This window comes from Haliaeetus albicilla, chromosome 14, assembly GCF_947461875.1.
Source record: "Haliaeetus albicilla chromosome 14, bHalAlb1.1, whole genome shotgun sequence".
NCBI classification, from domain to species: Eukaryota; Metazoa; Chordata; class Aves; order Accipitriformes; family Accipitridae; genus Haliaeetus; species Haliaeetus albicilla.
The window spans coordinates 32,220,601-32,242,075 of record NC_091496.1 but is presented as its reverse complement, the minus strand read 5'-3'; the positions used below and the strand labels follow the sequence as shown (position 1 = coordinate 32,242,075).

The window sequence follows — 21,475 nt, the reverse complement described above, 5'->3', positions numbered from 1 at the left end:
TATGTTCCTTCATATGAAAAAAAATAAATAGTTCTCACAACAAACAAGTCTTTTTTCTTTAAGGATTTATGACAACATGAAATGTATTTTGTTTCTTCTCTTTTAATTTGCCTTGGTGCTAAAATGTTATTTTCCTCATTAAAAATGATGACATTTGGAAAAAAGTATATGCAGGAATAAACTGCATGTGGGATTTCAGCCTTGGATTTCGCTGATAAAGAGCTGCTGGGATGAGGGAGCACAACACCGGGTCTTGCCCTGCAGAGAAACCAGCTGAGAGCAGTGAGCAGTAAAACACTCGCCTGCCCTTCAGCCCCTCCGCACCACCACCCGGGTGGCCTCGCAGCCCTGCTCTGGGGTCGCGACTTTGTTTTCAACGCTAGCAGGAACGATCGAGGCATTTCATCAGGGCACAACACAACACTCCTTCTCCCAAAGACTGCTTAGGGAAGAAAGGAAATATCCCTTAATAACTGTAGTTAAGAAAACCATGGGCTGGTGGAAATCCCCCGGATGAAGGATTGGGCAGGGATGTGCCGATTCCAGGGCGTGAAGAAGGAGGGAGAAGGTGGCTGGGCTCTGGCAGGCGTGTGCCGAGCTAGAAACCACGTCATGGTGTGCCACCAGCAGTATTACTGTATCGCCTCTCAGTCTTCTCTTCGTCTCTCACTAGATTTTGACAGATCTCCTCAGATTTGGATGCATTTCCATTTACAGCCTATTAATATATTGTCACTACAAATATTGTTTATTTGTTTCTCTAATTATTCTCTATTACTTAACTCCCCTGCCCCATCCAGTTAGGTCTTTTCTCTAATTAGACATGGATTGTCCTGCTTTTATTTCTCAGTGATGAAATAATGATACTACATTTTCTGAAGATTCGTGTTGTCCTCTGAATTTGGGTGTCATGATAGTTTGAGAGGAGCTCTGAGTCATGATTTAATAATGGGAAGAAAATGGTAAGCACTGTGTCTAAGGGAAAGGCACAACAGTAACTGTTATCTAGAGCTGATGGCAGCTGAAGTCTGATTAGGAATGAGACCTGTTTTTACAAGTGTGATCACTGGAATGCAACGAGGGAAACAGCCAAATCTCTGTGCTTTGATGTCTCCAGAAGAAGAATGTGTACCTTTCTAGATGACTTGGGTTTGTCAAAGACAATTCTCTGGCTCAGCTGGAGGGACAATCTGGTAACAGCCCCTTGAAGCAATATTGTATCACCCTGTGATCCCTTCTGGCCTTGGATGCCACACTTTTTCTAATTTAATGGGAAACAGTGGAAGTATTTTTCATTGCGCATGAACAACTGTATGTTTAGTGAGGATTTAACATGATGTTTCCCTGAGTCTGGTGGGGAGAATTTTCTGATTATCAAACTGTGAACTGTAGTGGCATAATTTTCTTAAGCACTTGGGGAGCAGTGTTCTTACGGTATTTACATGCTTGGATATGCAGAGAGCACTGCCAATGCCTACTGGTGCCAAAAGCGGTTAGAAAACAAATGCCTGATTTCCAGAATTAGATAATTTGGAAATACCGTAATGCGCCTTTCTGCATCTTTAAGCATATCTTTTAAAGCCCGATGCCAAGTGACTTCAGCACCTAATCCTGCTATCAAAAGCACTCCCATCAGTTAGGAACTGCTGGGAGTCATGCGCAGGGACAACAAAAATGGGCAAAGTCTAGGCAAAGTCTTCGACCCCGCTGACTGCCCAAGAGCAGTCATTTCAGCTTGCCGTAACTCATCCCTGCACTGCCAGCAGCAGCAGCAGCTCAGAAGATGCCCCCGTGGCAGCCGAGGTGCCTCTGCTGCGTGGAGAGAGAAGGACCCCATCAGGCACCCAGACAGCAAGTTGCCCTCGCTCCTGAACCCCAGCCAGCTCCCGCTGGGGCTCTTCTAAAAGACTTGGATGGTCCTCAACAATAAAATTAAACCCTTAAGTCATTTAGTTGCTTTTCATTCTCTATTTTTCCTTAACTCACCTTCTGTGAAAATGTCAGCGGCAGCCACTGCTAGTTTTTCTTGCATGAGATTTGGCTCAATTTAGGGAGATGCTTTGTTTATGGTTTCTATGTGCAGAACAAATATCAAGCTCAGCCAGGGAAAGGACCCACAGTGGTTACCTGACAGCGTACAACACAGTAATGTATCAATGAATCAATCAACCAAATAGTAATAGCAGGTAAGAAAAAGCCAGAGACACCCACTCACTGCTATACGTTCTGCAAAATGAAATGCTAATTCATAAGAACTAGTCTATAGAATTGTGTCCCATGTTTTTGAAATCTCTATATGCTGTAAATATCATGCATAGTGAAATGACTCATGCTTTAAAGGCAAATGCTCAATTTAAATCAAAGAACTCTTGACTTTTTTTTTCTTAAAGATAAGCAATAATTTATTTCTCTTTCATCTTCACAATTATCACATACTGCCCAGCTACATGACCAATGCCACTACATAACACAGGAGAATTGCCCACCTACACTTTACTTGGACAAATACAATTGCAATTTACAGATTAAATGTACTGTACAATGTGTAGTTGGAGAAATGTCATTCTTATCTGTACGATGGGATGTGGCATATGATTTATAAACAGATGCAATCTAAGATGTAAAATGTTAAAACTTGTTAAGCCAAGGATACAGTATAAAGCATTTTGGTTTGGTATTGTATTGTTACTAAAGTAGAAAAAACGAAAACTAGAGGAATAAATCCAGATCTTAACTTACAGGCTATGTATTAGGTTAAGAAATTAATTGGCTTCTCCACTTTTTTTTGTTTTGCTTTTCTTTTTCTTTTTTTTTTTTCCTACAAATGAATAATATGAATATATTGCAGGATAAAGAAAGACTGCCAGATAAAGAAGGTACCGTTATATGAAAAACAAATGAAAAATTACCAGGTAATTTTGCTTACAAAAAAGGTCAAACTATGAACAGTCACAAAATATATAAAAATGCCACATTGAACGAGGCAATCGTACTCTACCTAAACTGGTAGTATACTCTCTGAAAGAAGTTGCGTTCATACAGTAGTAACTGATAAAAAGGCATTGTGCACTCTTGTGCCATCTGGAGATTTAGCACCGTGTGTCATCAGTTCTTGGATTGTCATCCAGTTGTCCAAGATTTTCTTGTTTCTCTTTTTCATCATCTTTTTGTGACTCAGTTCAATAATGTTAATTTCCTTTTTGCCCTCGCTGCCACTCTGCGGACTTTCCTTCAGACACTCCAGCCTGCTCCTCATCATGAACTCCCGCCGCCTCCTCTGCTCTTTAGCTCGCACCAAATGCTGCTTGCGCTCTTCTTTGCTCCAGTAGCGACCCATCTTCATCTCGCTCATCGTATCGTCATCCGTCGTCATCCCGCTGCGCTCCTCTTTAATTTTTAAGGCACGTTCCTTCAGGATTCTGTCTCGAACTGGTCTCTTTGTGATGTACCTTGTCCCATCACTCCGTATTTTCACTTTCCATTCCATCTTGGGCTCCGCGCACTTCTGCGAGTCTTTGCACATGCTCACCAGGCTGAGCTGGCTCTGGGCGTACTCCACAGCAGACTTCTGCTGGATCAGCTGCATATAGCTTTGATAATGCTTTGCATGAGCAGGTATATTCCCGTACCTGTAAGAAGAGCTGTGATACGGAGACAGGTAGGGAATGTGCTCGCTGCTCTGCTTTTCCTGGTCTGCGAATTTGCTGCTTTCTGACGCCAGCACCGCATTCTCAGCAGCGCCGTTTTGCTCAGCGGGTTTGGTTTTGGCTGAGGTTGTCTCCCTGTTGCTTTGTCCTGAGGATGACTGATTAGCCGCAATCGTGCTCCTCAGGTTTTTCCTGTTGGTTATGCTGATCATCCTCTGGAGAGAGTTATCGGGGGATCGCTCCACTGTCAGCGGAGTGCTCCTGCAACTTTCGGCCGTGTTGTAGGCGCTGGAGCTGTCCTTGTCAGACTTCTCAGGGTGCTCCATGATGTCATCCAGTTTGCCTCTTTGTACATCTATGCTGGTGTTGTAATTCCTGAACCCTTCGTCATGTAAAGCCCAAATGTCTCCGTACTGATCCCTCACCTTTTGGAGCCGATGAGCTTGCATAATATTCTGACATTCGAGTTCAATGTTCCTCAGTTCCTCATTGAGTAGCTGCAGCTCGTGCTCCACCCCATCTTGCTCTCTCCTGTTGCACTCTATCATGCTGCTCGAGTAATACAGGTCATACTCCCCGTGGTTTCGAATCTTGCACTTCAGTTCCAACAGCTGCCGAAACCTTTCACATTCCTCCTCTGGGTTTCCTATGAAATCCGATTCAATGTATTCCCCAGACACAAAGCTTTCATTGCATTGGAGCTCGACGCTTCCCAACGTATCTTGGCTGTGGCCCAGCTCCCGTTTGCTCTGCAGGGTAGTGCTGTTCTGCTCCTCAGGCGCGTTTTCTTGCTCTGAGCTCTCGTCATTACGCAGACTTTCATCTGTAGGTCCCACCCCACTGTCCTTCTCATGATTGTTGGATGATGAAGTTGCAGTGTCTGTAGTGCCATCCTCCTCTTCATGTTTCTTTGGCTAAAAAAAGTGAGCAAACCAGAATGATTATCAAATGCAGACCGTATTACATGAGAATATTTTCCGGCTCCGTTTTGCTTAAACAGCTGGGATCTGATTTAAGCTGAATTAAAACAGATCACCAAACAGCACTCCTACTGCTCATAGCTTTTAAACATTTCTGAGAGTCATGCTGTGGTGGCCATACCGAGTGGAATAGATGAATTACAGCACTAGTGACATATCTTCTAAAGTCCGGAAAGAAATATTTCCCTCTCTAGCTAAGCCATCTCTTTGCAGCACTTAAAGATAATGATCACCAGATGGTGCACTGTTTTTGATTCTGGATTATGGCCAGAGACTGATGGAGCTGAAACCTTCTCAAACTTGGGAAAAAGCTTCAGTACTGGTATCACTTCAAAAAAATAGAGCAAGCAGCCAATCAAACAGTGACTAGTGCCATCGAAGAGGGTGCAAAAAGAGTACTGCTTTTTTTTAACAAGTGAACTCCTTCTTTGCTCCATGGAGGCGGGCAGGGTTGAAGCCTGCGGAGGACTAGCCTGCTCCACTACACCCTCCACAGCCCCTTCTCACACTTATTTTCAGTCATCTTTTTCTGAAAGACTCTTCATTTTGAATTCTAGGATTTTGCTCAAGTAGACCTCTCTCCATTGCATCCCTGGAGACCATTTTTGTTCCCTACTTAGAGTTTAAGTTCCTTAGGAATAAAACTACCCTTTTACCATTAAGTGTAGAACAACACTGAGTGCTTGCCATGGGCATAATGTCAAGCTTTTAGGCTGTTGTTTCTTAATTCACACTCCACTCACTGTACCTAACCTATTTATATTCCCAACCTATTTATATTCTCAAAGAATGCGAGATAATACCTCTCTGAAGAGACAGGCACTTTTTATTTTTCAAACTGGATAAGCAAAGAATGAGGCAGAGTGCAATTTATATGGCCTGTTAGCCAAATATCTAAGTGTACCTAGTACCAACCAAATGCCGTTTCTCTTTTAGGAGGTATAATTGCATAATTATGTATAATGGTAGTAATAATCAAGGGAGAAAAAAGGTACAGTGCACCCAGTGAAAGGAAACAAACTCAAAGAGGCCACTGTCATAATTCCCTTGTTCTCTGCTTTGACAGACAGTAAAACAGGATGAAAAAGCGTCTCCTATCTCATCCTTTCTCCTCTCTTCATGCGCACCTCATGATCACACCCCCTTCATCTGGTTTCCTCTCTTCAATTGTTAGGAAAAAAATAATGGCCTAGTCTCAGAAAACCAAAAATAACCTCCACCCCAAAAATGCAATATAATAGTGGAATAAAATAAATATTGAAAGAAACACACCACCAGGAGAATTCAGTGTCTGTGACAAGACCAGTTAAAAAATTCTGAAAAGATGTTTTAGCAATTTGTTGTCAGACAAGACCTGCAAAGAAAATCTTCTCTTTAAAATTGTAGCATACATTTTACGCTCATCCTTTTGCACATACAAAGTGCAGTTGATAACAAAATGCACAATAAATGCATAATTCTCAGATAGCTTTGGCAGCCACGATGGCAATGTGCCAATTACTATCTCTCACTCTCCCCAAATGGGGAGAAACTCTCCCCTTGAATTTAAATGCCATAGGACAGAATGTATTCAGTGTTATCCAAGGGATCATGCAAAGGTTCAATGTTTCTTGATGTTGTAGGGTCAGAGTTTTCTAGAAACTAGATTTTGAAACTGCAAGGGACAAAGGCAGACTTTCATGAAAATTTTGCAAGTTTTAAAAATTCAGTGGTATGTATTTTCCCCATGTAAGATCCTCTCAGATCTTTCTACTTATCCACCTAAAAAACAATGGTACCCTGTTGTCACAGGAAAAAGCAGTATGAAGGGTAGTACCAATTACACTCTAAATAGCTAACTATTGTAGAATTGCTCTATAATTATCATTCATCTATTCTTTCTTTCCTCAGCTTATGTATTGCTGTGAATTGGAAGATTTTTTTATTAAGGCTCTTGTTACATTTTTCCAAAGTGGCTGCAACAATTTAGTTCTGTTTTCAGGAGTAGCTGGAGAAGCAGTGGGAATGCAATGTTTTTCCACATCGCCTGTTTTTTAAGAGTTCTAAAATGTCATATTTTACACTGAGGAAAAACCCAATGTCTAGAGAATTCTTCATGAAAACCAAGAGTAACCAGAAAGAAGAGCACCCCAACCAGCCAAGCGGCCAGGGCATTCACCAGGAATGCTGGAGATTTAGGTTTCATTTCATATTTCTCTAGTTTACCTCCTCCAGGTGAGTGCCACTACATAAGCTATTCTGGTCCCTTCTCTCACCTGCTTTGGAGCTCCTCCAGCTTGTATCAACCTCCTCTGCCCCCAAACCTTTCAGCAGAGAAGTGACTCCAGTTTGGGTCACCTACACTGCACCCCAGCGACTGAACTGTGCAACCCATGTTTCTTACTGCTCCGGGAAATATTTACTTACTGACACGAGGGAGAACGTCTCCACCAGACACTGGGAGGGCCGTGCTGCAGAACAGCCAGGAATTTGGGTGCCTGTCCCAAAGGTAGGGCTCCATTCACACTAGCAAATGAGGAGGGCCAGGATCTGCTCTCTGACCCTGAGGGTGATGACATAGCACAACTTCTGTCCATCTTAACCCCCTAAAGAGGGTGGCTTATCCATGATGGGTTAGCACAGTCATACAGCTTACAGGAGCTTCCTCTGATGTCTCCAGCATCATGCCACATCACCAAGGCATATATTTGAGCACTTCTGGAAAAATCCCTTAATGTATCTATTTGTATAGGTGTTGGAAGCAGACTTTATGGTTCAGGCCCATGCAATCAACACTTTCAGAATTAGTGGCTCTTGTTTTCCACACCACTTTTATCAACAATTTAAACTTTGCTCCTTCAACTTCCACTTGATTTAGACTGAGTGAAAATAATACGCTGCCATCTACTCAAGTTACACTATCCATAATTAACACACACACACAAAAGATGTAAACAAAGCAAACTCCATCTTTCCAGCCTAGCAGAAATCAGATGAGTGGGATTGATTTGACCAAATATAAGTGTCTATAGTACAGGCACCTGAATGTCAGGTAGTCACTTTGGGTTCCCCTCCCTGTCAGGAAGAAACAAGTCCCTGTACAATCAGATTCTTCTCAACCTAAAGCAGACATCCATATCACATTAAATCTTTCCTCAGTATGTGGATATTTGCAGCTAGTTCAATTAAGAAAATGGAAGGTAATACAGATATTTATTGTACTGCATGTTTTTGAGATACATTTTTTTAAAAAATCGACTGTGATTCAAGTAAGGTAGCCCATGGCATTTCTGTCCTGGACTTGTCATGCTTGCCAGAGCTCCTAAACGTGTGCAGACTGAGCAGTCTTTTACAGCATGAGATTGTTTTAATTTTATTTTGAAAGGTAGCAAGCCTAATTCCAGGTTAAGTCCCTTCTGAAAAACAAGAGTTAGTCTCCATTGTCAGTGTGTTGCTTTTGTCAGTGTTATCTATTATCTATTCCAAACAAAGTGTTTGTTTTCAAACGTATGTTGTCAATCTCTTCTACAATTACTTCTGTTTCAAATACCAAAGGGCTCCTTAGGCCTCATCTTTGCAGTGAGAACTCAGATAATGAGAAGGCGAACCTGGTGGTGCGTACAATCAAGCAATAAATGAACCTCAAAAGATTCTGCATTTCAGCTCCAGCAAGCATTGATGCCTATAAAGTGGCTAATCTTGGAGGAATTCAGGCACTGTTCTATTCTCATTTTACAACTTACAATGTATATTGGGACGCAAAACCCAGACTGCTACTAAAGTCTGAAGGCAGTGAGATTCAGTCAAAGGGTTTAATAAACAAAGCCGCTGGGCTCTCCGGTCAGTCTCTGACAGCGAGAGGGCGACTGACCACAGCGAGAGGAATCTCCAGTGGCAGGCTAACCATGAGGTATTCCAGCCACGAGGGAAGATCGGGATTGATTTCACTGGTGCCCTAAAAGGGAACACGCTCTTCTGCAAACAATGCTGTTCTTTTAAAACAGGCCTCTCTCAAAAAAGAATTTCCCCCAGGTATTTTCACTGTACTTCAGCTTTGAATGAACTAGAATGAAATTTTTTTATCCAATTCTTTCTCTTCTTAATAGGTTTTGATATATTCCATGATACCAAAAAGAATTTCTGCACGGCAAATGTATGGCATTTGTCTGAAAGTTATCTCTGCTGCACAATGAACCACGAAGTTGTAAAGGGGAAGGAATACAATGAGTTCTAAAAAATGGAGAATTACATCTTTCCTCGAAGTTTATTGGACTATTCTATACAGAGAAGATACAATTCTTGATTGAATTCTATAGAGTGGCTCAAAAACATACAGAAAAGACATGACTATCTACTTGATTCTTCTGTTACAAACTGTACCAATTTTTTCTGTGACAGCTCACACTAAATGTTAAAATGGCATTCTGTAAAACAGACTCATATTTGGAAGGATATTCTGCTACAGTGTGCATTCAATCCTGCAGCTCACAAGATTCATGATGACAGATGATTATGAAGCCAAAGGACTGTGTTTTGGTTCACAAAAATCAAGGCTGGCGTTGGAGCGCAATCTCCACGGCCAGCCGGGATGCCTGAAGATGCTCAGCTTGGCCACTGGCAGCTGCAATGAGAGTGGTTTCATTGCTCCAAAGGATTATGTGATTCACCTCAGGAAACTGCTAGGTTTCCCAGCCTAACAAGGAGTAAAGAACCAGTTTTCCAACTTGCGGAGTCACTACATAGAGTCTAGAGAGACAGCAGCTGTCACAAATTACTGACGCCCCATTACACACCAAGCTGCATTTGGTTGGTTCGATTACTCATCAGAAGGGCAAAGAAATGTCTGGCTGTCCTAGAATTACTTCACGCAACCCAACGTCAGACACCAACAGAGCACAAGCGACCATTAATTTTTTCAAGTGTAGCTCTCTTCTACAGTAATATAAAATTTCAGTAGGGGAAAAAAAAAATTATCCATAGTATAAAATCCCAGTGGGGAATAAACAATCTCAATGGGTTCTGTGAAATCACTTCACAGAACATCACTGTTCAATAATTAACATTCTCCGCAACCCAAATTCAGCGAAAAAGCCAAAGTGTGACAAGAACTTGGGAGTGGAAGGTCACAACTGTGAAGTGATTTCAGAGGTCCCAACACGTTGTGTGAGGGGCTAGTAGGGGTTTGTAGATAGACCCACTCAAGAATTTCTACCAGAAGTGGGTGTTTGTGCAAAAATGTCAGTGTGCAAAGGGAATTGCTTTGCAAAGAACAAGTGTTCTTTCTGACAGGAAATCTTTTGCTATCCAAGATAAAATTTGTGGTCAAAAAATTAAACAAGATGCCAAGTATCAGTTCAAAGTAGCTAGCAGTGCAGCAGTTGGCACATTTAACCTGGGAAACTGAGGCTTGGCTCACTGCCTGGAAAAGAGGGTCATAACTAAAAGGCTACTATAAATCCTATTGCAAGGCCTCCTTCACCTCTGACCCTGCAGTTATTTCACATTGTGTAAATAACTAAATGCTTATAAGATCAAGGATTTGTAATCTGATCTATCATATTCCAGATAATCGACTTAATTATTCTGTCAGTGTCTCTGTCCCAATGAATACTTAATTTATGTACAGTGAAGAGCTTTAATAGGAGCTATCACCTAGTCGACAGCCCAGCCTCGAGGCTGGAGGGGAGGTGGGGAGGAAAGAGGCTAGATGCACGTTCAGGCCCCCAATGTGGACCAAGCGGTGAGGTACTTGAAGCCAGGTCTCCTGTTAGCCCAAATAAGCTCCTGGGTTTCCAGAAGAAGGAAGGCTCGCACAGGCTTTCTCCCCCTCTTTGCTTCAAAGAAAAATGCTGCAGGCTCTGCTTTCGTGCAGTTCAGAATGGGGAAAAAATTGTAAATCACAGATTTCTATGGGTGGAAAACCAGTTTCTCCCCAGCTGCATATATGCAGAAGCCAGGAGATGGAGCTGGATTTTATTTCTTTGGCTGTGCACAGGTGTGCATGCTGACAGATCATCTGATCCAGGAGTGGATAAGGTCACTTACGCCTTCCACAATGAAGTACAACTGAGAAGACCCGTCCCTTGATGAAACTGTATGGCTGGGGGTGCGTGTGCCTCTTTGCCACAGTCACACAGCTTACAGCACATATGGGCAGGTAAAAGTCGGGATAGCAGCAAGCTGAGACTATGCTAACAATATGCTTATTTGTCTCCATTAACAAAACAAATGCGGAGCTGTGTGCTGTCGGTATAAGAAAAATACACTTGTATTACTAAAACACCTGTTGTTTATTTTAAACATCTCTTCCATCTTGTTTTGCAAGCTCTCTGCTGCAAAGGCTGGTTCATACTCTGCATGCACACAACAAGAGGGGCACCTATCCCAGCTTGGAGCTCTGGGTGCTACACTGACGCAATTCATTAAGAAAACCACCTTGGAATAAAATATAACAACATAAACGCCAAACACTTCAGAATTAAAAAAGGAAAGCAATATTATTCTGAGAGTTCAGAGAAAATGAGAAATCTGCACTTATCGTAGCCTCCTAAATTGTTTGCTGTCTTGTCATACTGGGCCTAAGCATCTATTGTTCTCCTTTTCCTTACCTACAGCATGCCAGAGTTCACAGCATTTTAGAGAAAGAATTCTACCAAAGCCTTTGACTCCATTTTACAGCGTACCATTTTATTCTCTCTTAATAAAAAAGTATACCTAGCAAAATTTCAAATGATGCGTTTAGTAGCAGTCCTACCTGCTCCACCTCGTTCGCTGTGTACTGCATCGCTTCATTATGCTGCTCTTCCAACATTTCCAAGTTTAACTCCTCTAAGAATTCATTCCTTTCATCTTCCAGCCACCCTTCCTCCAGCTGCAAAGAATACATTAGTACATTATATTGGGTTAGCAAGGACACATGCTAAAACAGGGTAAACCCAAATGGCAATGCTTGACTAGTTCTTTTTATCCTAATGATTCTCTTCAGAAAGCCAGGCGGTAGGAGTTCATGTCTCAAAAAGAGAAGAAGAAAAAGAAGGATAAAAAAAATGGGACTCTTATGCCTTTTATCCTTTCTTGAAACAGTATGACTGATTTTCTCTCGTAATGAAGGAGACTGCACAGCACAGACATTATTTCCTTTCAAAAGGTATGAAAGGCGCCGCGCATAATCCTGAAGCTGTCATGTTCGTTACCGCCGAGAGCCCCCGCGCTGAAAGAGCCGCGACGTTACTAATAGGGCCAGGAGGCAACCGGGCTCTTTCCTCTAACAACCTCTGTCCCAGCGCTGTGCCCTGCTGCCGCCACCTCAATAGAAACCTTATGTTGTGTTTCTGTCACCGTTTTCCCATTGATCTTCCAGGTAAACAAACAAACAGAGTAGGGTGACGGAAAGATGTGGTGACTTGAAGGGAGGTTATTTTTGTTCTCGCAGTGTGCCTGGAAGCAAGGCTTATCTGTTTGTTTGGGTTTTTTTTTTCCCCAAGCGTAAAATAATACTTTGACATTTGGTGAAGACAGTGTTGCAAAAGCACAGGAGGGGATGCTACGTTTTCTGTCAAGTGAGTATATCCTCTTCCCGCACCCACTTTGCACCCTTCACATCTTTCTAAACTGATAAAACAGGCACCCCAGCCTAAAATGCTATTCTTCCCATTTTGTTCATTGCGCACATGCGTGCACGTGGCACACATCCATTTGTATCTGTAATCTCTTGCCGGATAGCACGCTGCGTCGAAAAGGAAAATATTGGTCAGTGGCATTCCTGGCTATAACGACGAGATCGTGGCAGAAGGAAACACTGATTGTTTGGTTGCTGGTGAAGGAACCAGAGGAAGAAGCTGACAAAAAGATGCTAAAAGGTAAAAGTCTCAGCATTAGACAATTACAAGAATGCCAACTATTCATGTCCCAAGACAGCAAGAGCAATGTGACACAGCCCAACACCACCAGCAGAAGTACCGCTGCCTCAAAGCCAGGAGAGCTCTGGCCACAGATGCCGGTCAGAGAAGTTACACCAAACCAGCAGGTAGTAGTTCAAAGCTGCACAAGGAGGGATTGATGCTCTGTGGCACTTCTGACTGAATACTGGCAGGAAACCACTGTTTCCTTCACAAGCTCTGATGGGTTTTTGCCCATGCCAATGAACTCTTTCCTCTTATAAAGAACATTAAGCCTTTTGCCATTTCCCTTGGCAAAGCCAGCCTCTAACAGTTTGGGATTAGAAGGAGGCTTTTTTTTCTTGAGGACATGTAATTTTTATGTTTGTCCTTAATGGGACTTTCAAACCATTCTCTGAAACATCTGGTACCAGCCACTAGTTTTGTTTACTTGTCTTGTTTGCTTTTTTTTCCCAAGGAAAGCACAAACACAGCCTTCCTCTACCATAAAGGATGCAGTTGAATTTCCCTCGTTTCAGGAAATTGCAGAGATTAACAAAGCTGGAGGATGGAAGATGAATCTCACTTGGGCAAATCTGCTTTGATTGTGGCAGACCCAGTACCTAACTAATGGGAATGCTTCCGTTACAGCTTTCAGAATAAAAATAGTATACGGCTTAGAATACATGTGCGCTACATACACTGTGTGCACATACACGCATATGAACGCACATGCCTGTGCCATTTGTTTACATATTAAACAAAGGCTGTGTGCTCCTCCGGTGCTCAGTTTCAAAACTTCATTATTCATCGGTATTCACTGCGCAAATAAATGGTCAGAGAAGGTTTTCTTCCCTGTTACCAAATGAATGTGCTCAGCAGTCACCCTTCAAGATTGCAATACTGCCATTACCATTTTCTATCTAGAAATAAAAGCTTGCTTAATCCTGCTGTCTTTTACCAGAGTCAAAGCAACACAACTAGCAGAAACCAGTTTGTGGACAGTCTGATTTCTGACATACTATGGCTTTTTCTTCAGTTTTGTACGGATATGTTCTTAAAACACATAAACAAAAAAAACCAACAGCAAAGCCCCAACCCAAACTAAAACACACTTTTATAATTTGAAAGGAGCATCCACATGGGAAGCTATATTGGTACAGCCAAGGAACCCCTTATCTCATATTGATGTAACTTTTTCACGTTGACCAGTCTAAACAAATACAGGGAATGAACTTTCCCTGGGCATGTATTTTATAAGTGGGTGGGTTTCTGTTCCCTACTGAAAAATACTACGAATAATATTGAAACAACTCTTTCAAAACTTCTGCAACTTCCAGTGAGGGCTACAATTTTGCAATACAAACTGACGCATGGCTTTTTTTGCTGTACTGTGTCACCAGTTTTATGGGAAATGTTTAGATTCCTGAAAAACATAAAGGAAATGAATGCTGAAATTGTGAATCTTTTATAACTATTGTATGCAAGTAGAGATTCCAAGTGGCACTGAATTACACTTACTCAATTTAATTTATACAAAGCATGCAGCTAGCGAGACTGAGAATATGAGATCAATAGCATGAGAGACAAATGGCAACATAACCAACTTTGAATTGTTGGCAGATGGAGAGAACAGTGACAATATATTGTCTTTTGCTTTGCAATGGCCTATAAACAGAATATAAAGGGAAGTGCAAACAGTATTCTCCTTCCACTCTACCTTTCCTTTAGTCAGATGATCAACCTAACATATGCCCCCTGCAATGATATAAAAAATTCTTGGCATGGCAAGATTCTTGGCATTGGCATTGTTTTATGTTTAAAACCATAGAAATGTTTCTAAAAGCTTTTGAAAATGCACCTCCCAAGATACAAGCACATTTTTGTGACCAAGGTGCTTTGAAAACAATTAGATCCAGGTTTGCTGAATGGTATTGTAGTGAAAGTCCCATAATTGGTACACAAATGAATAGTTTACATGCCTGCTTATAAGCACATAGGATAAAAAGAGACATCACTGATGGCCAACTACAGCTTTGTGTAAGTTCCTATAAATGAGTGAGGTAAGTACGGGAAATTTACCCCCAGAACAAATAAGAACCATCTAACGAGTTTTCAAGTTCTACTTCATATTTTACTAATGTCATATTAGTGCTGCCAGCCTGATTTGTATACCTGCTTACTCTGCCTGCTGGAAAGGAATTGCTTAGTTTGGGGAAAACAAGCCCTAGTAACACCATGTTATTTTCTGTGTTGGTTAAACAGGGTCAAAGCTCAGCAATTATCTGTTTCCTCCTTTTGTCAAGAACTTTGACATTCCTATTTCTCAGCAGTTCATTACTTACAGTGACAGTGAATGTACAGTATAACCCAGGTTCTGGCTCAGTGCACCTATTTAGTCTAACCTGCATCTCCGGTCTTGCGACCAGCAACACAATTTTCTTGCATTCTTCGCTGGAGAGCAATGCCACTGCCTCTTCCCGATTCTGGACATCTTGGCCATTTATCTAGAAAACAAATGAAAGCGGCACATTAGTTTCTATTTCCACAAAGCAACACACAATAAAGGGCAGATATCAGCTCATTTGTGCTGAATGTATGGACAATGAAACTCGTGCAACGGGCTCATCTTCAGCCCCTCAGTGGTAAGTGCCTTCACTCAATTATGCGCTTACTGTAAGAGCTGTATCGATCGTTGAAGGATGGTGGACATCAGAGGAAGCAGTTATGTTCATAAATGTCCAACCTGCGCCCTGGTAACATACATCTAGCAACACAATTAACCAGCCCTTGACAGGTGACGTTCATCTTTCTCCGTTCAGAGTAATGGAAGTGTCACTCTGAGATAATAGTGCTGGTGGAAGCAAGACTGGTAATGCTACAGATGAAATCAGTCACACTGTATGCTGGTAGCGAGCCAATTAGAGAGCTACAGTATTATCTCTCACCAGGCAATACTTACAGGCCACTGCTTATTGCTGCTCCATTTAATCATTTCATATTTGTGTGGACAGCTTAGTATCCAGAACCACACAAAACATATGTATCCCCCTTATCAAAATAAAAGTGGTTCTCCAATGCGAATGTGCTTGTCTCGCTACCTTCCTCCTATCTGTCCCCTCATTAAAACAGCCACGTCCATGACTACATGGTAACAAACACTTTTTGCATTGTCCAAACCCTTTACTGGGGGAATCAAATAGAAATCTTATTTTCCATATGTATTTGGTTTTGTCCAGTTCACAGCACAAGAAGTGGATTATTCTCATTGTAGCAACAAAAAAACCCCAACTTGGCTATTTGAAAATGGGTGAACACAAAACTGGAAGACAGAGGGATCTGAATATTTGGGGGAAATAAAATCTTGTAAGGGTTTGATTTCAAAGCAGCGGGAACTTCCTGACTGATTGAAAAGTAAAGAGAAAGTTGCATTTCTCCACGTATGTTTGGCCTGAAAGCCTTGACTCGAAAACACAGCTTTAATTCAGATCAAAGAAAAGCCCAGTGTGTACCCTCATTATCTAACCAGCAATAAGTAAAATGCCTGAGACCCTTCAAAGCTTACATTAAGGGATAGCAGTGGTCTGTGGGAGACCAGACGACCATTTGATAACGCAGAGCTGCCCTAACCCAAAAAGCAGAGACTTCAGCCTGCCCCACGGCATCTCGCTCCCACGGGCAGCACTCGTCAGCCTGGAGGTTCGCCGTTAAAAACAGCAGGAGTTCAGGCACCGTCCTTATCAAACCTTTCCCTTGACTTTGTAACATTTCATGTGAAATACTCAGGCTCTTCTCAGGTGCTTAAGGGGATTGTGAAGGTGACTGGAGAGGTGTGAGGTTTGTGAGAATGAGAAGGGGACAGTTTTAGACTCAAAAACGTGAGGAAATCTGCCGTAATTTTGTGAGAAATACACAAAGAAACGCGTCCCTCCCAGCCTTAACCAATGCCATCCGCCACCCACAGAAAATGTCCCCACGCTCAAGGATCCGGCTCTCACCCAGCCTCGGAGTAATCCCCCCGTAATGGCACTGTCACCTTCTATTTCTCTGAGTTATCTCATCAATAAGAGCAGATAGAGGGTCAATGTGTTTTCAGATATGAAAGTAAACCCCACATAACTCTCTGGGTGTTAACTTTAATGATCAAACTCATAGCTATATATCAGCACTGACATTAAAGTAATGCTCCAGTCTACAAAAGGACGGCAGAATTACCTATGCTTTTCTCTCGCCCCTTGAGTCTTTACTCACAATCGAAATGAATTTCATTAGGAACTGGAGAACATTTGTCTGAACTGCTGTTGGCTCTCCACTTCACCCAGAAATTTTAGAAAGCAAGGACAGGAGCAGAAAATGGACCTACCCTCTATTTCCTTATTTTGAAACGCACAGAGTAGGAATGAAAGTTGTTTCTACTCCGACAAATAAACTAGGTTTTTTTCTGATTTTTGAAAGTTAAAAATGTCGCTATATCCTCTTTGCTTTCTTCAGTCGGTATTTTACAGAAAGACGCAGAAGGCAGTGCACTGACTTTTCCTCTCCTAGCTGCACCCCATGATGTGGTCCCATCACTCCCAGTACCACCAAGGAGCTCACCGCCCTCGCACCGTGGTGTCTGTGTCTTCTTGGGGGGGGAACACCATCCGTCCTGTGAGGGTTTTCACGTTCCCAACCACACAGAGAATAAACCAGCAGCCCCTGAGTGAGCCCTGACATTAAAATGTAACTTCTTATTTCCCCTCCGAAAGATGGGCCACTTGGTAAGCCAGCTCGTAGATCCTGTTGTGTTAGTTAGACTCCCAAAGCTGATACCAGGGTAAGAGATATAGGTACACGTTTCAGCAAAGACATTTCCTGCAGAAATGAAAATACTGGAGGGAAGGAACAGGCTGATCTTGTGACAACGTGAAAGCTCACGTGCCTAAATTAATGAAGGGCAATCATGGAACGTGTTACAGAAAAGCAACCTGTCATCACCAGGAGCTACTTCTGGGGCTCCAGTGAGAAAAGGTTAAAATGCAAGGGTCATCAACTGGGAACAAAAACTAAAATGCTACAGTACAGCAAAGAGTTTCCAATCTACTGATTTTTGGTAGCTGTTTTGTGATTTTGTCACTAGGGCAAAAAATGTGTTATTCACTGCCAGTTGAAGACAGAAATCCACTGCTCTTCTAGCTCCTTCCCTCTTTGTAGAGGTACGCTGCCCTCCTCCCGAGCCAGCAGCCGGCCACCTGTACGCACAGGGGCTATGCTGTATCACACAAACCTATCTGTGGGGCAGCTCTTTAAATGAACGGATCAATAGAAACAAAGGGGGAAAAAGAAGCCAAGATGGTGGATTAGAAAAGGAACTCAGAAAACCAATGTTTTATTGGTGGAGGAAAGAAAATATTAACAAAAGCCTAATGAACCCCCTCCTCAAGTATGCTCAATATCATCCTTCACTAACAGCACATTTTTTGTATGAAAACTCTTACCATATATGCTCAGCACAAGTGAGTTTTACCCAAATTCATGCGATCAGTGAATGATCAGCAAGTCTCTGACACCCATATTTATGTCTGCAGAGTCCCTGTTTAGAATTTGACACTGAGATGAACATAGGGGAAATGAGATTTGCTAATAAATATGGCAAAAAAAGACATGGGACATAAGGGCATGAGCAAGAACGAGTTTGTCATTCTCATTTTTCAGTACACGCACTCTAGCTCCCGGCTATTGTGTTAAAAAACAGACAGACATGGATTTTCTCATCGATCACAGTAACAAAGAGAACTACCTTCCCTCATTAACAGTCCACAGAGAACACGGCACTGCACATTTGTCTGAAGAAAGAGTTTAAGGAAGAGTCTATTGTCACATACTTGCAAAATGCGGTCTCCTTCACGGATCCGGCCATCTCTGGCAGCAATGCTGTTTGGATCAACCTGCACAGGACAACATCCAGTAACTGAACATGGAAAGATTTTTACTGGAAATGGTAACAGCTGCACAATTGCACAATTTGTAAAAGTACCATTTTTACTCTGTACACAGACAATCTGAAGTTTCCTTTAGAGTCATATGAACTCAACAGTTCTTTAAATAATCACATGAGCTTGTTTCAGATAAAAGCCTAAAGACAGAAAGGGTTGGGAGCATATGATTTTCAGATTAATACTTTCTTATGCTACTGTCAGGCATTAACCTTCAGCTGTCAGAGCACTAAGAATTAATGACAGACTCCCTCTTCTCTGGAAGTTCACTATGGACTGAGGTGCTTCTGCAGCAGTTGATACCTCTATACAAATGGGCCTGTCTTTGGGAAAAGGGTAGGTTTATTTTTCTTTCATGGAAACATTTACTATTAAATGATTATCTCAGTTATCAATCTGTTACTTCCTCTGGAATTTTGCAGCTCGCAAGGAAACAGCAAAAAACCCCAAAGGATCTATATTGTATAGATCACTCACAGGTATTGTATGTCGTTCCTGGTCTGAGTCAGTTAATTTTAAGTTAGTTTAACCTAAATAGATGTTTAGGGCTCCATTAACAGTTTATCAAAGTCACTATAGCTCATCCCTGAGCAATGACCTACTGTTCATTGCAGGGCAATTCGATCTATCACCTTTCACTTGATGGTTATCTTAAATCATTTATTTTGCCTCGTCATGCCATAAGCTATTTTTTCAAACCGAACATTTGTGTTGAGCATTTGGTTTGCAGGTTACATCCTCTACAGCTGTTAGATATTACTTCCTTCTTGTGCACTGTCACAGAAAAAAAAAATGATTCTGAAGTGCTTAATCAAGTACGAAAGACAATATAATTACATTCATTTTAAAAGGTCTGAGAAATTTCTGCCATGTAGGAAAACCAGCACATTTCAGATACAATCCTGGAGTGTATTAAGAGATTCCTGCACTTTCTTTGTCCTCACAAGGTCAAACAGACTTTAACAGCAGTGTTTATACAACTGGTGGAAGACTTATTCTTGGGTAGTCTTATATTAATTCCTCACTCTTGTTCCAAGGCTGTGCTTTTCTGCTTCTTTGACATTGCTGCTGGCCTGCGAACGTGCAATCTTGCCTTCATCCCCGTTCACTGATACATAGGAGAATTCTCTCTACTGATTGCCTCTGTCCATGAGCTTCGCTCAGAATTTAGAATCACAGAATCATAGAATATCTCAAGTTGGCAGGATCATGGAGTCCAACTCCCTGCTCCTCATAGGACTACCTAAAACTAAGCCATATGACTAAGAGCATCATCCAGATGCTCCTTGAACCCTGACCGGCTTGGTGCCGTGACCACTTCGCTGGGGAGCCTGTTCCAGTGACCGACCACCCTCTCAGTAAACAACTTTTTCCTAATGTCCAAATTTGGTTCAATGTGTCACAAAAGTGAGAAATTGGAAATGCAGCTCATGCAGAACAATCACCAGTGACCTTGGACTCACAAGAGTTCGCTTTACCCAGAAAAACAGCCCTCTTTGAGTGGCTGGAGACTGAAAGGGAGCTAGTGTTCCTGGAAGTCTTGTGGGCTGAACCTGTGAAACACTAGCACCCTGTGATATGTGCTGGATGCCATGTTTTGCTGGTGAAGCCAATGAAAACCTAAGGGTTCATCCCATCTCAGCATCTGGTATTCTGGTTTTTGTCTGGCAAAAAATATTGTTAGTCTTTCCAACATATTCCTCTCCCAAGCTACTCTCTCCACCCACCTGTGGTATGTCGGTGTGTATCACAACTGTAACAAAACCACAAATAGTAAAATAGTGATTATCCACTGTTATGATTACCGAGGCTGTGGCAGGGGGAGAATGCAAGCAGGGTGTGGAGAAGGTGCTTTTCTCCTTAAAAACTCTGCCTGATTTCTCTCATAAGGGCAGACTGCTTTCAAAATGCAGACCATGCTCAGACTGCTTTGTACATCCCTATACTATGAAGTTGTAGTTAAAAGCATTCACATTAAAGAAGCTCACTAGTAATAATTACGCTACTTGGGCAACGTAATTTAAACTGATAATCTAAACGAATTGAAAGTGACACGTGCTGGCTGACAGCCGACACTTCCACACTCTGGTCTCAGAGCACTTGCTCTTACGTTCCCTGGCGCGTTCAGCCCTCCACCACGAGCATCTCCCACGCTCATCCCCATTGCCACGTCCTTACCTCACTGACATAGATCCCCGTGTCCTCCTCATCATCAGTTCTGTAACAGACAGTCAGCCCCAGCTTCTCCTGGCTGCTAATGCGGCACAGCTCCACCTCCTACAAGAAAACACACAGGCTCGGATGGTGGCTTTTGCCAAGGGTGGAAAAAAACATTGTATAACACAAGGGAGCACCAAGCCGCTGACATACTCATACCGTAGGACATACTCATACTGTATGACCTACTCATATGGCCCGGTCTTGAGACACAATATTTTGTGTGCAGCTTTAAGGGGGAAAATATTCTGTAAATTAAGAAGGAAATCCAAGTATACTGCAGGTTCAAGCTATACAGAAACAGTTCAGTAAGACATGCCAAACTTTGAGAAATACGGCTCTGCATCGATTTTGCAGGTTTTTTGCTTTTGGATAATAGAAGATGACTTACAGTATATTACATAGGCATTTTAGTACTATCACATCAACTATTGATTTATAGGATACAAGACAGACTGGCTACACATCAATCAATCCATCACACAAGTGCCACTCCCTTCTAACAGCAATCCAAGCCATAAAGCAAAAACACAGCCTTCCCTTAATAGCATAACTCCTTCCCTGGCCAGTTTAGTGCCATAGCTTCATCGCAGAAGCTATTAGGTAACAGAAGGATGCTTCAAGGAATCTCCTGTGGAGCTGAACAGCCATGGCATTCTCCTCAATTGTGAGATGATGCAGAAAACATATTTTTAGTGCCAGATGTCCCAGCAGTGGCATCTCATGAAAAGTGCAAGTTTTAGGGCAGATGGTGCAGCGATAACTACTACATACACCCATCTGAGTTAAGCGTCTTTAGG

At 42.1% G+C, this 21,475-nt stretch overlaps 1 protein-coding gene across 2 annotated transcripts in view; it reads right to left on the bottom strand.

Moving 5' to 3' along the window:
• Window positions 1-2,380: 2,380 nt before the first annotated feature.
• The window catches only part of PDZRN4 (PDZ domain containing ring finger 4), a 250,684-nt gene continuing 231,589 nt past the window's right edge, over window positions 2,381-21,475 (bottom strand). For both annotated transcript variants that reach the window (XM_069802196.1, XM_069802197.1), the window contains 5 exons: window positions 20,637-20,735; window positions 18,348-18,410; window positions 14,889-14,990; window positions 11,361-11,477; window positions 2,381-4,561 (listed from right to left, as the gene is read on the bottom strand). In XM_069802196.1, the coding sequence (XP_069658297.1) occupies window positions 3,035-4,561; window positions 11,361-11,477; window positions 14,889-14,990; window positions 18,348-18,410; window positions 20,637-20,735 (1,908 nt within the window). In that variant the 3' untranslated portion in view covers window positions 2,381-3,034. The remainder of the gene's footprint in view (window positions 4,562-11,360; window positions 11,478-14,888; window positions 14,991-18,347; window positions 18,411-20,636; window positions 20,736-21,475) is intronic.